This window comes from Pelodiscus sinensis, chromosome 18 (genome assembly GCF_052426305.1).
Source record: "Pelodiscus sinensis isolate ZL-2025 chromosome 18, ASM5242630v1, whole genome shotgun sequence".
In the NCBI taxonomy this organism is placed as follows: domain Eukaryota; kingdom Metazoa; phylum Chordata; order Testudines; family Trionychidae; genus Pelodiscus; species Pelodiscus sinensis.
This window is the reverse complement of record NC_143069.1, coordinates 119,671-136,782: the sequence shown is the minus strand read 5'-3', so window position 1 is coordinate 136,782 and position 17,112 is coordinate 119,671. Positions and strand designations below refer to the sequence as shown.

At 47.9% G+C, this 17,112-nt stretch overlaps 1 protein-coding gene across 3 annotated transcripts in view; it reads left to right on the top strand.

The window, feature by feature from the left end:
* SAMD4B (sterile alpha motif domain containing 4B) overlaps nucleotides 1-17,112 on the top strand; it is a 37,041-nt gene that overhangs the window by 2,067 nt on the left and 17,862 nt on the right. Inside the window, exons 1-2 of one of the 3 annotated variants that reach the window (XM_075917229.2) lie at nucleotides 3,916-3,982; nucleotides 15,218-15,671. In XM_075917229.2, the coding sequence (XP_075773344.1) occupies nucleotides 15,476-15,671 (196 nt within the window). In that variant the 5' untranslated portion in view covers nucleotides 3,916-3,982; nucleotides 15,218-15,475. Of the gene's footprint in view, nucleotides 1-3,915; nucleotides 3,983-4,022; nucleotides 6,020-15,217; nucleotides 15,672-17,112 lie in introns of those variants that run through there. The other 2 variants (XM_075917228.2, XM_075917227.2) reach the window with 2 other exon arrangements.

Genomic DNA, 17,112 nt, shown 5'->3' with positions numbered 1-17,112 from the left:
CGCATCCTCCTTCCAAAGCAGAATCGTTATAGCGCCCTCCGCTGGCTGGGGATCCCGTGTGTTCTGTCATTCGTGCCCTGCGTGTCGCCGTGCTCAGTTCAGCTACCCCCAAACCAAGGATCGCATCCTCCTTCCAAAGCAGAATCGTTATAGCGCCCTCCTCTGGCCGGGGATCCCGTGTGTTCTGTCATTCGTGCCCTGCGTGTCGCCGTGCTCAGTTCAGCTACCCCCAAACCAAGGATCGCATCCTCCTTCCAAAGCAGAATCATTATAGCGCCCTCCTCTGGCCGGGGATCCCGTGTGTTCTGTCATTCGTGCCCCGGGTGTCGCCGTGCTCAGTTCAGCTAGCCCCGAGCCAAGGATCGCATCCTCCTTCCAAAGCAGAATCATTATAGCGCCCTCCTCTGGCTGGGGATCCCGTGTGTTCTGTCATTCGTGCTCCGGGTGTCGCCGTGCTCAGTTCAGCTACCCCCGAGCCAAGGGTCGCATCCTCCTTCCAAAGCAGAATCATTATAGCGCCCTCCGCTGGCTGGGGATCCACTCCCCAATCTCAGTCTCCTATGTATCACATCTCTCCAGTGATCTGCCTCACTCTAAACCAGGGACTCTCCCTCCCCTCCCCGTTGTGTTTTCCCTTCCCCAGATGTAACCCATCAGCACCAGGGCCGGCTTGAGCCATTCCTACATCCCGGGCAGCGGGCGTGTGACACGTGCGCGGCTCTGCCCCTGGGCGCACAGTGCATGCGCAGCCCCGGCGCGCTGCGCACCTTACAGCTACCATCGGGCGCGCGGCGCCTGGTGGCAGCTGTAAGGGGTGCCACACAGGCCCCGGGCGTGCAGCGCCTGATGGCAGCTGTAAGGGGTGCTGCGTGGGCCCTGGCCCTGGGCGCGCGGTGCCTGATGGCAGGTCTAAGGGGCACTGTGCAGCCGGGGGCGCAGCGCCCCTTACAGCTGCCATCGGATGCCCCCCATAGGTTGGCGCCCAGGGCAGCTGCTTGGCTAGTGCCCCCTCCCCCCTTTATCCGGCCCTGATCAGCACATCTTCCCCTGTTCCTCCTGCCAGGGACATAATTCTTAATGCTCCCCCCACCACTACTTTCCCTGTGGATTCCAGAGTGCTCTTGCTAGACACCCCATCTCTTCTCCACTTCTCAAAATGCACACGGAGATCCTCCAGCCAAATTTCTTCCCCATTTCTATGTACCAGACACAACACCTGTCATCTACATGCTCTGATATCTTTAAGATACTGACCTCTTTCTCCATTAGACTCTAACTAAAGGTCTCCCTTCCCTGTCATGCTGGGTGGCTGCGATGCCTTCTTTCCTTGTATGTCCCTGAGATGCTCCCACGTAGGTCTGTTCTCTTTCCCTCTATGGAAATATTCCCCACAGGTCCTTGCATTCATCCAGCTCTCTAGCTCCGCAAACCCTCTTATCCCTGAAATGCTTCCAGTGGTTATCCTTGCATCGCATTGGCTCCCTTATGCAAAACCATTGCAAGTGCCACTAATGGTCCATTGACTCTGGTATCCTGCCTCTCTGGTCCTAGGTTTCTCTTTAACCAGTACCAGTAGCCAGTTCTAGATGTTTCAGAGACTGGTATAACCCTCCCTTCCCAACATTCCTTCTTGTGCAATCCCACTCTGGAACATGCACTTCCTTCCTAGTCATTCCCAGCTGATTATCGTATGTCCTTATGCTTTAGGGCTGATTGTCCTTATGATTTTATCCTGTACAGCTTAGGGATGTGAAAGACTGCTTATTGGGTAGCCAACAGGATAGTCGCCTAGTCGCTTCCCCCCCACTCCTTCCCCCTTGCTGCTTCTATCTGATAGAGGGTACTTCAAGCTGGCAGCTCCGCTTGAAGCATGGGGCCAGACCCTGGTCTCCACGTGGCGCTGCTGCTTTGAAAAGCTGTGTGCAGCTCGGAGCCAGCTGGGGTGTCCCCAGGCTGCATGCAGCGTTTCAAAGTGGCAGCGCTGTGTGGAGCCCAGTTGACCCCGGGCTCCGTGCGGTGCTGCTGCTTTGAAACGCCACAGGGAGCCCGATGTTAGGCTTCTTGCAGCGTTTCAAAGCAGCAGGGCCACATGGAACCTGAGGTCAGTGGGGGAGTCCTCAGCTGACCCCAGGCTCTACACGGAGCATTCACCTTTGAAGTGTAGCAACAGCAACCCTATGGCTGTTGCTACGCTTTACAGGTGGAGGCGCCCTATCAACTAATCAAATAATTGATGCAAAATGCATCAACTATTTGATTAGTCAATTACCCGATACTTAACATCCTTAGTACAGCTGCAATTTTTTCCTAATATCTTTCTTTCTGGAACCTTAGTGCCCTATCCAGTTGCTTACTGTCATGTGGCAGTGAGTTCCACAGGTTAATTGCAAACTACGTTAGCAATCTTTCCTTTTTCAGGTTAGAAATATCTCTCTTTTTTTTTTTTATTCTGTTTGCCCTATTTCAGGTCAGAATACACAGGGAGAACCGAACTGGCTTTCCCTGTGGCTTTCCTTGTGCCATAAGTCTGTGTCTCTTCCTATTTTAATTTCTGCCTTGTACACTGGATCTTGTTTGCTGGCTTTCTCTGTCTTTACTCTGAACTGAAATTAACAAACTGACTGCAGTATGTGTGCACATTGTCACTACTTTCTTATTGTTCTCCATCACTTTCTTAACAGCGCAGTGTGTGGTTGTCAAAGCACATTCCTGGGAGTCAGACACTGGTTTCTGTCCTTGGCTCTAAGAGCAGCGTCTAGTGGCTATAGCAAGGAGGTGGGAGTTAATACTCTTGGCTTCCATTCCTGGCTCTTCCACCCAACCCTGTTTCATAGCTCACACTTTGTCCAGGTGGGTTCAGTCATACTTCACAAAGAGAAGCACTCAAGTCTGTTTTTTTCCAGCTGCACAATAACAAAGGTCTCCACACATCATAAATACTTGGAGGCAGTACTAAGCTGAAAAGAAGTGGTTGCGGGAGATTGGGGTACACATCTAGGGAGGAGTAATGCAGAAAGTGATCAAGGGGTCATAGTGGATCACAAGCTAAATATGAGAAAACGATGTGACACTGTTTCAAAAAAAAGCAAATGTTATTTTGGGATACATTAACAAGAGTGTTGTGAGCAAGACATGAGAAGTAATTCTTCCATTCTACTGTACACGGTTCTGGGCATCACATTTCAGAAAAGATGTGGACAAATTGGAGAAGGTCCAGGGAAGAGCAACAAAAATTATTAAAGGTCTAGAAAACAAGACCTATGAGGGAAGACAAAGAATTGTTACAAGGCGGAGGGAGGAAAAATTATTCCTCTTAATCTCGATAATAGTCCAAGGAGCAATGGGTTTAAATTGCAGCAAGGGAGTTTTAGATTGGACATTAAGAAAAATTTCCTAACTGTCATGGTGGTTGAGCACTGGAATATATTGCCTAGAGAGGTTGTGGAATCTCCATCACTAGAAATATTTCAGAGCAGGTTAGACAGACATCTATCAGGGATGGTTTAGATGGTTCTTGGTCCTGCTGTGAGTCATGAGATTGTACTTGATGACCTCTTGAGGTCCCTTTCAGTTCTGTTAGTTTATGATTGGGGACATTGGTATAACCTGGGCATGGGATTCAGGAACTAAATTCAGCTCTCTTGTCTCTGTCACAGACAGACTATCTTCATAGCCGGAAAGGCATGGGCTGAACAGCCAATCCTAGTGGAGACAGGACACAGGCAATTTTGTTGTAGGATAGGTGAGCTCTATCCTATACTCTTCTGTGGCCAGCTGAGGCAGTCTCCCAGTAAGAGGCAAAAATCTACCTGTCTCTTTAGCTAGCTCAGTGTAAAGTCTTAGTAATGCAATTTAACTTTCTCAGCATCAAAACTCCCCTCTTTTGCAGGGAAGGACCTAGCCGGAGTCCCTGTGTGATCTTTGTGTCTCAGTTCCCCAGGTGTAACATGAGGATTATATTACCCCATATCACACCGGGAAGGTAGGAATGAAACCTATAGATGATCATGAGGAGCCCCTGTTATGACGACGGGGGCAGCTATAGAGAACATAAGAACAGCTACACTGGGTCAGAACAAAGGTCCATCTAGCCCAGTATCCTGTCTATCCAGTAGCCAATTACTTATTCTGTTCATTCCCTGTTCAGAGGGAATGAACAGAATAAGTAATCATCACATAATCCATCCCCGTCAGCTATTCCAAGTTTCTGAGAGAACCAGCAGCAATGATTGAGAGAGGAAGCTGTTTCATTGTTTTCATAAGTGCGCCAATTTGACCTGTTTGTCGAACCCAACTGGATTAAGTTCTGAAGAGCAAATTCCATTCCAGCCCTCGGACTGCATCCGTATCAACCCTGTCAGTGAGATGGACTGCCCTTCAAAGTTGGGTTTCAAAAGTGTTTTGGAGACCAGGGACATTGCTTTTAGAAAGGAAGATGAAATATGCTGCAACCAAGGGTTGGGTGTAGGGGGGAACCTAACAAGAGACAAGAATTGTGGCCTGTGTGTGCATGGGCTGATAATTCAGCAAAGGGGAAATGCTTCAGGGCAGGGGCGATCTCTTTGTATTTGTCTTCACTGCACAATTCGACCCCTTGATTTGGCCTAGTTTGAAAGCTGCCACACTTTGTCCACATTGGCGCTATCCTTGCTTGTACAAGGTGCTAGGACTTTTGGGAGATGGTGGGGCTGTTGTACCCCATGGTTCTTAGCACTGTGCTACTTAGAATCCTCTCTATCAATTGTCACAGGGGTTGGTGGGAGAACTTGTCTGCCCTTTACAGCCAGGTGGGCAAAATCAGTGAGAAGACATCTTGGAGTGGTAGATGTCCCAAGGCTTGTTCCTCTGGAAATCAGTCTGGACAAAATGCTGAGGAATAAACCCTAGGGATGAACTAATGTGTGATTCGGAGAGAGCTCTTCCATCATCTCCTGTGATGTGCCAAGATGCTGGGGGCTGGGGAAAATTCTCACCCTCTCTTTGAGGACTTGAAAAGCCTTCTGAGAGGATGCTTTTTTTGATTTGTGCCAAACCGCTTTTGCTTACAGAGAGAACCTCCCTCATATCTAGGCTAAGAAATCTCTCTGTTTAGCAGTATCACCATATTGTCTGAAATTAAGATACTCCTGGCTCCAAAGAGATCTTGTGGAAGTGTTGGGAACCCTAGCTGCCATCCTGCTGGTGATAGATCGCATTGCTCACAGCTACCCTGAAGGAGCAAGATGTCCAGATGGTGTGTTGAACATGGGGAAAGCAGCAGTGGACAGGGTGAGAGCAGACACACGAGGCATTAAAACTGCTGGTGCGAGGTGGGCAGAGTGGATGATGTCCCCTTCTTCAAAAGAAAGCACAAGAAAGCCTGTAGCTAGCCCTGGATGCTGTTATAGAGTTAGATAGCTTGGCAGTATGCGCTGGTATGCCCCGTTGGAGGCGTAGGCTGGAATGCAGTTGTGTAGGGTCTTCAAGGCAAGGACATCAAGTTTTAAAGTTGATTGAATGGAGGGGAGCCTTTGGAGGGATGCAGAGAGGGAAGGGTGACATGGGCCAGAAGGCCGAGGAAGATAAGAGGGCTGGTTTCTCGGAGTTCAGTCTTTTCTGAATGAGGCAAACACAGAGGCTCTTCTGAAGCATTAAGTGGTAGAAAAGCATGCTGTGGCCCAAGTAGCCTATCGGGGCTAAATCATGCCTGTAGCTGAATCTCCAGGATTTGCCTTGGTTCGTGAGGGGCAGGAGGACTGTAGTGAATTTTAGCATTGTTGAAGAGGGAGGATGGCCTGGTGGTTATTGGACAAGCATGTAATTTGTTCCTGGCAATAAGTCACTTAGCCTCCTTAGCCTGACTTTCCTCATCTGTAAAATGGACATACTAGCCCTGCCTTAGCTCACATGGTTAGGGAGGATGAGTCCATTGTGAGGTGTTCAGATGCCATGGTGATGGAGGCCATATAGGCAGAGGGATTGGACTTACAAACCACTAACATCCTTTGGAGACTGAATCCTCTGTTTATCTTTGGAGCAGGTATGGTCCTGGTATAGCTAGCGGGAGCTTCCCCTTATATGCCACCCCCCTCCCACTCGTGTCTTAGCTTTACTGTGGAATGACCAACTTTAGGGGAACAAGCCTCCATGGTCCATTCAGACCTCATCTATCTGAAGCATTGGTTGCTGTCTCTTGTGGTGGCATTTGTGGCATGCCCCCTGTTAAATTCTGTTCTGAGACCCATCACATTCATTTCAGAGAGGCATTGTGACTTGGTGGGTAGGACACTTTAATGGGACCTGAGAGCTGGGTTCTGTCCCCTGCAGGGTGACCTGTGAAAGTCACTTCCCGCCGAGCCTCCGTTTCCCCACTTTGTGGGGGAAATGGAGGTACACTGCTTTGTAAAATGCTTTGTGGTCTATAGCTGAAGAGTTAGGTGGTGTAATGGTCACTTCTTAAAGCAGGGGGTGGAGTGTGGCATGTAGAATGGATTTCCAGATGGTGGTTACATCAGTCAATGGCAGGAGTTGCCAGCTCATAGATAAGTCCTTCAGACTTGGGATAACAGAAGCTGGTATGACATTTCTCCCTCTTCTCCGTGCCAGCCTGGAAACTAAGAAGCGTTATGGTTGCCAGCAGGGAAGCTTGCACGGGGTCATTCTTTGAGGGTCAGACTTAGTGATTAGATAACTCGAGACATGAGTGCAAGTCTTAGGTCTCCAGATCTCTGGTTCTGATCTAGGGCAGGGCAGCCCCAAACCTGTTGCCAGCCTAATTCTCAATGGGACATGTCCAAATCCCAGAGTCCTCTGGAACTACCTAGGGGGGCTCCCTTAGAAGCAGCCTCAGCAGGGAGAGGCTGTTGCGGATGGGTCATTGAGTCTGAGTTTCCTTTCACCAGCTGTGATGCAGCTGGAATTACTGGGGGTTGGCACCTCCCAGGATGGCCTATTGGTAAAGCACCTTTGGGGGTGTAGAAATTCAAACCACTGGCTTCCTCTAGTGGGGATGTGATATGTGCTCCACTTAAGTCTGCTCAGCTGCATGGAAGGCAGAGTCCCTTCTGTAGCTGAGGCTGCTGGTGGCCAGCATTCCCGTCTAAGGTGTAATTAATTACAGGGCTGCATTGCTGCTCCAGCAGATTGCTCCTGTCTCTTTACCTCTGGGAGCATTCTTAGTTTGGCTCTAATGATAGCATCCAGTTAAGAGAGACCCAGATAGCAGTTTCCCATTGGCTCTTTTCTCTCTCACACGCCCCTTTTCAGAAGGATTTGACTGCAGCATGATTTAAAAATTGCTGCTTCTCCCTTCACTGAGTCCCCATGGCTAGTGTAGATGGACAGCAATGCACAGGGACAGCCAGCAACACATTGTAACTTGGGCTCCTCTGTTGGTGCAACATTTTCCCTGACAGGAATCCACACCCAGACCAAATGGGCGGAGGAGAAAGCATCGGGATGAAGGATGCTTCATTCAGCAGGGTCCAGATGCTGCTTCCATTTAGCACATTAGTCTAGGACTTGGGAGTTCAAGTTCTACTTATACCATGGACTCCTGTGTGACTTTGTGTCACCCAGCCCCTCTGTGCCTCAGTTCCCCCAGTGATGCATGATAGCACTTTGCTCCCTCATAGGCAGGCTTGGAGGGATTACATTTTAATCATTAAGTGTCAGCAAACATTGATTTCACTGCATTCTGAAACACAGAAAGAAAATTTCCACTGACAATCAAAATTGGCAGGGAGCATTTTTCTTAGGATCAAAATTCAGCTACCAAGACTTTTTTGAATTAGGCTTGTCACAAACGAATGAACAGTAGAATCAGGTAGTATTTGTTGATTTGAGGCTGTTTTTTACATCTAGTGTTGACAGTTTGTGTTTTACCAGTTTTGGCTTTTTGGATCTCAGCAGGTACTGAAATTAAATGTCTGACTCCCCAATTACCTACAGCTGTGAAAATTTAAATTGATAAACATGGGGGGAGCATGCTTAAAAATAAACCTCTGTAATCTGTCAAAGTCCTGAAAAAATAAAATTGAGTTCTCACAGGACACAAATATATTGGATTGAGACATTCAGGTCCTACACTAATGGGGTCAGTAGATTCCTTTGTGGAGATCCAAGACACGTGGATCTCGTCTTGCTTTTGTTTTAGCTTGCTGTAGAGATTGGCACAGTATGTAGGTGCTGAGCGCCAGAGGAAAAGGGTGTGCTCCTCTAAAGAAGTGGACTGCACTCTTGTGATGTTAGGGTTTACCTGCTTGTAGCTACTTTTATAGGGTCGCCATCTCAACGTCTGTTTATTGGTCAGCTTCCTCAGGCTGCGACTATCTTGTATACACATTTGAATGCCTCACAATCTTTAGGGCAGCAGTTTTCAAGCAGTGTGTCACAGCTCCCATTTTAATGGGGTCACTGCCAGACCTGGCTTAGACTTGCTGGAACATATGGCCAAAGCTGAAACCCAAACTCCACCCACTAGAGCCAAAGCTGAAGTGAAAGGGTGGTGTCGCCCCTGCCTGGGGCTCTAGCCCTTGGACTTTGTGTCCCCAGGGCAGCAGGGCGCAGGTTTCAGTCCCTCTTCCTGGGTCTGTAGAAACTTTTTTGTCAGAAGGGGTTTGCAGTAGGGCTGTCCATCAATTACAAAATTTAACTGTGATTAATCGCATGGTTAAAAAATTTAATCACGATTAATTGCGTGTACCTGCTCTTTGAAGCGCTATGGCAGTGTTTCAACAGGACAGCGCTTCATGGAGCCCGGGATCAGCTGGAGTCCCCAGTAGGGTTACCAGGTAGACCCCGCCAAAAAACTGGACACGCTTGAGTGGGGAAGGAGGCTGGCGGGGGGGGGCAGCCGGGAGGAAGGGGGGGACAGGAGGTGGGGGGGCGGGAAGCAGAGCTGGGGGTGGATCAAGGGCTGCGGCACTGGCTGGGAGGAGACCGGGAGGAGGGGGGGGGAGTGTGCAGTCACTGGCTGCAGCCAGAGTCCAAGGGGCTGCGCCCCCGGCAGGCGCTCTCTTTAGTTGCGAGCAGAACCTGGGTGGGCCTAGGAGTCCCAGTCCCCGCCCCACCTGGCTTTTGCACGCAACCACAGGCTCCCAGCACCAATCGTGCCCATCCTCCCAATCGCTCCCCCGCCCCTGCCAGGCTTTGGTCGAACACCCAGCCGGAAATTCAGAAAATACCGGACATTGCATGTGTCCGATATTTTCTGAATTTTTCTACCGGACAGATGGTGTAAATACCGGACTGTCCGGTAGAAAACCGGACACCTGGCAACCCAAGTCTCCAGCTGATCCCAGGCTCCATGCAGCGCTGCCCCTTGGAAGTGCCACAGCAGTGTTTCCAAGGGACAGTGCATTAGGAGTGTAGGATCAGTATTTCAAAGGGGCTTTGCAATGCAGAACCAGGGATCAGCTTGGCATTCCAGCTGATCCCCACCTCTGTTTGTGCTGCCCCTTTGAAGTGCCATTTTGGCGCTTTAAAGGGGCAGCGCATTAGGAGCCGGGAATCAGCTGGGGACTCCAGCTGATCCCTGGCTGTGCATTGTACAACCCCACTTCAGAGCTTCAAAGGGGCTCCGCTTACACTGCCCCTTTGAAGCACTGAAACAGCACTAACGCCTGCGATTAACACGTTAAAAAAAAATTAACATGTTAATCCAGTCCTGCCTCTGATACAAAGGCAGCAAGCAGGGCGGGGGCGGGGGGAGTGCATGTAGTTGACAAGATTAATTGATAAGCCCAGGTTTGTCGGTTAATCGTGTAGTCAACTACACATTGACATCCCTAAGCACCATAGAATTGCGAATGAACACAAGGGATCAGTAGCAGAGCTAGGATTAAGGTGTGGGAGTCCTAATTCCAAATCATTTGCTCTGAGCACTAGGCCTTACTGCCCACTCAAGGTGGCAGCATTGTACAGTAGTCCATATTAAAGAGAGGGGATGCTGCAAATAGCCTTGGATGGCTCCCAAAGGCTGCATTCTTTGTGTGGTACGTACTGCTTTGCCAAAATGAAGCATGCTCTGACCACTTCAGCCGCCCAGCCAGGAAACCAGGCATGTCTCTCTAACAGCTGGTCTCTGTCCATTACCCCTGGGCTCTGGGAAAGCATCTCTGCTTTTCCCTTTTTTTTTTTTTTTTTTTTTTTTTTTTTTTTTTTAAATCCATGGAGGCAGAGCTAATCCCACTGCAGACAGAGCCAGCAAACATGCCTTTCTTGGTGCAGACACAGTCTATAAACCTTCATACATAGAGCAAGGTGCTGGCTGAATGCTTTGTTGAGCTTTAGAAAGCCATGGCTTCGAACTGAAGATGGAGGTGTGCAAACAATGCGGGAAAGTCAGAGGTCGCAGTGGCTCAGGCGTTCAAGATGTCTTGTATGAGAATTTCACAACCGTAAGACTTTTTAAAAAAAAAATCTGAGACAGTTACGTGGCTGGAATATGAAACACCTGTTGTCCTTTCACTTAGCCACAGCTTTTTCTTACACAGCCTTCAGCATTGTCAGTTCTGAAATGCTATATCTGCAGAACTGCTGCCGCAGAGCTGATGTCTGCGACCCTCCCCCCTTTACTGCAGCTAGCATGTTTCTTCCCTGCCTTTGAGAGCACCCCCTCAGTCCCTTCCTAAAGGGAGATTTCTTTCTCCGCAATTAGTTAATCCCCTCTTGAAGCAAAAAAGGGCAGGGAATTTAGGGTTTCACCAGTAATCCACGTTGTGTGGCTGTCCCAATGGCCAGAGAGTTAATGAGGAGTCTTGTGGTAAGAGAAAATGGGTTTCTAATTGTTTGCTGAATAGGCATTGAAATCCAGTTTCTTTTTCTGCTCCTTTACTGCTGTCCCTCTTATTCCTCTTATGTGCCTTTCTTGTGCAGCGTTGATCCTCACTACAGTAAAAGCTCAGTTATCCAGCCCTAACTTAACCAGAAAGCTCAATTAACTGGTATTTCTGGTACCTCCCAATATGTATCTTCAGTCTAGTAACTGGGACTAGTGTACTGCCCAGCATGTTATGCAGTTGCATATTCTGCACTCTACTTTTGTGCAAAAGAGGCAAAGACAAATAAGCAAGCTGAAATCAGGAATTTATTTTTAAAAAAAGTTTTTGGGTGTGTCATAGGTTACGGTTAGAGCCCTGTGTGGATACAAAATTGTTATCTGCAGCTGCAAAAATGATCTGGACATATCCACAGATATCTGCAGAGTTCTGGATTTAAAAAAGTGAACCTGTATCTGTATCTACAAAAATGAGCCACGGATGCAGATATCCACAGATATAAAGCAGATATCCGTGGATTTGCAGGGCACTAGTCATAGGATCAGTACAGATTCAGCCCAATTCTACATCTTCGACATCTATAATGATGATTAATGGTGTTAATGATGACCTGGAGGCACTGCAAGAGCCTGAAGTGCTTTCTGAAGTATCAAAAAAAGATTAAATTCTGTTCAGTCTCATGTAGTGTTTGTTTGGTGTATTATTTGTATTGATCTGGGTGTATGTGCTGCTCTTGGAGATACGTAGTGTTATATGAGAGCCTACTGTAAAGAACATTTTACTATATACATCTAAGTGCTTCAAGGAACCAACCACTCTGCAGTGCAGTGCTACTACTGGCTTGGTGAGTACCTGTGTGCTGTTTTATACTTGATTTATTTTATTGTATTCTTATTCTTTGAAAATTGGTATTCTGTTGATAAAGAATAACTCTCCGTTAACCATATTAATCAACTAACCAGCATCCCTCATTCTTCCAACATATGAATGGCAGAGCTTTTACTGTATTATGCTTGCATGCCAGGAGCAGGTGAATCTTCAGAGACATGGGCAACTTGAAATCTTGTTGGTTTAAAAAAAAAAAAGTTAAAAGCATCTGTGGGTCCTAAGGCATGCCCTGAAAATGCTCCCTTTTTGAGGCTTTACAGTTGCATTTTTCTACCTTCGTGTGTTTCAATCTTCTGTGTGGCAGCATAGGAGGAGTTGGTAGAATAAAATGGGGAAACAGCCATGTTCCAAGGAAATTGAGGGCAAAAACACACCTTCCCTCATTTGTGGTTCTGATCTTAGCTGCCTTATTATAAGCTAAAATATCTTCAGACAGAAATGACTTAATTGTAAGTCAGTGGTGTATTAGAAATGTGCCTCGACTGTAAGTTTCACTTAGGGTTTATTAGATGTAGATCTTCCCTTGCCATGCATACCACCTGACATTGCAGTCTTCTGCTGTGTATGAGAACCAGAGAGTGGAACTGACTGTAAAGAGGAGAAAACAGAATCTGCTGTAAATTGAGTACAAAAGTCAAACATAGCTTTGGAAAGGTCTCCTCCAAGGTACCTGAATTATCCACATCACCATAGAATAGTGGTTTTCCTGTTCGTAAGAACACATAAAAACTTTTGAAAGGAGCTGCAGACCCCTTTGGGAATATTAGGGGTAGGCTACAGAAACCACTGCCATAGATTCAAAGCACCTTACTGTCTTGAATTTGTTTATCTCCACAACTCCATTGAGAGGCAGGACAATGCTTTTGAGATGTGCAGTAGAGTAAGGATATTAAGCACTAGTCAACTATCTGATAAGCAAATGCTTATTCAATAGTCGAGTTGACTAGTCATCCCCCCGCCCCCGCTGCCTCTGTCAGATAGAGGCAGCAAAGGGAGGGGGGAGTGCGGGTACTTCAAAGCTGCAACACTGCATGGAGCCCGGGGTCAGCTCCGTGCAGTGCTGCTTTGAAACGCCGAGCCTGGGATCAGCTGTGCGGCACTGCCCCTTTAAAACACTGCTGTGTTTGCGTGGAGCCCAGGATCAGCTGGAGAGTGGCTCTGTGTGGCATTTCAAATCAGCAGCGCAGCATGAAGCCCGAGGTTGGTGGGAGATTCTGAGTCCCCCACTGGCCTCAGGCTCCATGAGGGCGCTTCTGCTTTGAAATGCACAAGAGCCCCTGGTGGGGACTCATGTACATTTCAAAGCTGGCACCAGTGTGTAACCTGGAATCAGCAGGACTTCCCGCTGGCCCTGGGCTGCAGGTGGAGTTCCGCATTCCTTCTTTGAAATGTACAAGAGCCTGTACATTTCAAAGGAGGAATGCAGAAGTGCCTATCAACTAGTCGAGTAATCGATGGAAATTCCATCGACTACTCGACTAGTAAATTACTCAATATTTAACATCCTTACAGTGGAAGAGACCCAGAAAGGCTAAGTGACTCATCTGAGGTCATCCAGAGCAAGATATTGAATTCCAGAATCCCATGTTAACATCCTAACTGCCCCTTACTGTATCTTCGTGGGTCCCCAAATAAGAACTGTACTTGTGTGATGCCTAAGTTAGCTTAATGCCTGAAACCAACCAAGCAAACCAAACACTGGCTCTCCAAAGGCAGAGGTCTCACAAGTTATGCCTGAGTCCTCAGAGGAGACCTCCAGGAAAGCAGAATGCAACATTCCTGACATTCTTAAAAAGGGAAGTTTCCATGCTTAGGTTTTTTTTTTTTTTTTTTGAGAAGGGAATGTCTCTTATCAGAAAGAAAACACAGTCCTTAAGACCTGATCTGCTGCAGAATTTTGTCAGCATAGCTACATTAGCTAAGGGTGTGTGGGGAAAATCATGCCCCTACCCAGTGTAGCTGCGCCAGAAAATCTGGTGTGGATGCACATATACTTGTAGTGTGGATAAGCCCTCAGTCTGACTTTGCAGCCCCTCTGTGTGTTTATAATGTATGTTCTTCAGCTTGGACCATTTTACCTCTTGAATGCAGTTAGTTCTGCTATTTGGGCAGCAAAAAGTGCAAGAGAAGACCTTTAACAGTAAAAATCCCCTCTCCTTGGCTTTCCAGGTATGTGTCTCATTGAGGAGGGCGGGAGAGAGGCCAAAAGCCTAAACTTTGGCCCCAAACCATCATCATCAGCTGGCTCTTGCTATCTACTTACATGTCTCAGTGCTGCTTTCATATTTTGCTTCACATCTTGTTAGAGCAGCCCTGGGGTTGGGGGGAGTTGGACCTGCTTGGGTTGGTTGGCTGCATGTGAAATGATCAAAGATGAACTTGCAGTTGGGAGAGGAGCAGAGGATTTATGGTACTGTAGCCACAATGTGCTGCTCTTCTGCCACTAGAGCCCAGCACTGATTGGTTGGGGCTTTCTGATCAGGTACCCTGCCCTTGTATTGCTATCCTGCCTTGCTTGGTTGCTCTTCCATTCTGTCTGGTGTATTCCTGTTGCACTGCTGTTTTACTTTGACCGGTATTCAGGCTCTATCAGTGCCCAGTGTCTGATACTTAAGGTGAATCATTTCCTCACCCAGCCAATTCCATCTGTTCATTTTCTCTTTGTTAAACTAAAGGGGTAACAGGGAGATAGATATTTAACAATGGGTTCTTCAGTCTGGGAAAGATCTGCTCAGGGAATCACTTTGGGGCTGTTCTTTCGTGCCTATGTTGTCCTGAAGGTCAGATTAGGTCTTGTCTACTTTTAACAGTTTAAAGCGCAGCCGCAGCAGCATTTAAAACAAAGTATGATCATGATCCGGTTGCTGGGAGAGCTCTATGTAAACCACCTCCACAAGGGAGAGTAGCTAACAGCATTGCAGCCTGGTTCCCACTGGTGCTTTACAGATCTGTTAACTTGCTGTGCTTGGGGGGAGGTGGGTGTTTTTTCATACCCACTGAGCTAGAAAGTTAATGCACTGTGAAGTGCCAGTGTAGACTTGGCCTATGTAATTGTAACAGTTTCTTCTGGCCTTGGAATCTGTGAATTGCACAGTACCATGAATGGAAAAAAGGGGAAGAAAAGTGAATTTGTTGCTCCCACCTGAGGTCTGATTTGCACCAACATTGCTGGTCATAAAGCTGTCCAGATGGAATAGTTGATTCTCCTGTGGCATTGAGTTCTACAGGTTGGCTTTCTGGGCTTAGACTATGGCATGTCCCACCGACCTGCTGCTGTTAAGCAAGAGAGGCCTTAGCAGTACTCCCTGTAAGCTGGGCACTTGTGCTGCCATTCAGGAAAGATTCAAATTCAGATGCTGCCCAGCTGATTAGCAGAGTGCTCACAGCTAAGTTTTGTGTGTCTATTGGTGGTTCACATTTGCACGTCTCAGTACACACAAAAATATTCTGCATATGGATGGAAAAAATTAGAGGGAACATTTGGTCTGAGGCCTGGTTAGAACCATGCAGGCCGTACTCCAGGGTGACCAAACTTTTTAAATCAATCTCATATTTCTCTTTCCTTGCAGGGATCTTCAAGGCAGTCTGCTTAGAGGAGAGCTCTGCAAAAGGATCTAGACTGACCATTCCCTCATCTGATTTCAGCTTCATTGGCAGCAGGATTTGCATTCCAGATTGTGCCCTCCTCCACCTTCAGGCCAAACTGTAGGACTTTAAAGCTGAAACCATGTGAGGGGGTTTCCTGTGCTCCCCCCTTTCCCCTGACCCCCTTCCCTCCCCCAGCCTTAGGCGCGTCACTGCTGAGCTGCTTTGACGCGCCTGCCACCATGATGTTCCGGGATCAGGTGGGAATCCTGGCTGGCTGGTTCAAAGGCTGGAATGAATGTGAGCAGACAGTGGCTCTGCTCTCTCTCCTCAAGCGTGTCACTCGCACCCAAGCCCGCTTCCTGCAGCTGTGCCTGGAGCACTCGCTGGCCGACTGCACCGAGATCCACATTGTGGAGTCGGAGGCCAATAGCGCAGGTGAGTTTGATGCGGCTTTGGGACGTGGTGGCTGTTGGTCAGATGAGGCCGTTTGCCCCCAAGAATTAGCCCCAGGAGTGGGGTGGTTTAGATCAGGGTGTTTTAATCTGACACTCCCTTCTCTTAATCTAAAAGTAGTTCCTTTGTTGTGGTATGGGAGATTATCCCATCTCTGAAATGCAGCCACCTCTGGGGCGAGACAGGCCAGCTGTTAACAGCCAAGCAATAATGCTGTGCAGAGGCTTAGGGTAGGAAAGGAGGCACGCTATAGCCCTTGGGATTGTAACCCTTTTGGGTTAGGGGACTTTCTGTGTGTGTGTGTGTGTGTGTGTGTGTGTGTGTGTGTGTGTGTGTGTGTGTGAATTTGTGCAGCATCTGGCACAATGGTGTCTGTAACTGGGGCTCCTTGGTGCTACCATTATACACTTGTACACTCCCCATATTAATGAGCTCCTGGTTCATGGCTGGGCACAATTGTCTGTAGTCTGTGCTCATTGGCTTCCCCAAAGACCGCAGCTGTGGCAACACAGCGCCAGCTAGCCCTAAGATGCTGTCTAGGGGTGGGCCCTGATTCAGAGAGGAGAGTCACCTGTCTTTCTCTGATTCTGGGGGGAGGGAAAGCTCAGTGGTTTGAACATTGACCTGCTAAACCCAGGGTTGTGAATTCAATCCTTGAGGGGGCCATTTAGGGATCTGGGGCAAATCTATCAGGGATGATACTTGGTCCTGCTGTGAAGGCAGAGGACTGGACTCAATGACATTTCAAGGTCCCTTCCAGTTCTGAGATGGTATATCTCTCTGCAAGATGGCTGCGCCACTTAATGCTGTGCTGGGGCATTGGGACAAAGGGCAGCCAAGGGCAGAGCACCCTCTATTGAGCCTGAACCACTGTACCAGGTCTTGGTAACTAACATTGGAACGTGGATTATCCTACACCTAAGATTGAAATAGACAATTGGTTCACGTAATCAGGGCACTGTTCTCTCCTGTAGTGCAGTCATCTTTGTGACCTCGTTCTAAACATTCCAGGAACCAGAGCTCCTTCCATGGAAGGAGAATGCTCTATAGCTTCAACCCCGCCTTCGTTCCCCTGCCACTGGATTTCATCCCCTTTCTCCTGTTCCCACCCCCAGCCACTCTCCCGCCTTTACTGGTCACATTCTTCAGATTCTCGGAGAGCAATTGCAGTGCATTGGAATGACTTGACTCTCCTCCCTGAGACCCAGTAGCTTTTGTGCCTTTCTCTCTGTGTCCCTTGAACTTGATCATTTAAGCATCTGGGAAGCAAAAAAGTTTGAGGCTTTTCTAGAGTAGATCTAGTAGATCAGTGTTCCCTTTAATGCAGATTTACTTGTTCTAATGCAGCATTACTCAGCCTTCTGGCTGGTGACCCCCTTTGAAGGCAAATGTTTTCCTGAGCATCTCATACTTATTATAAATG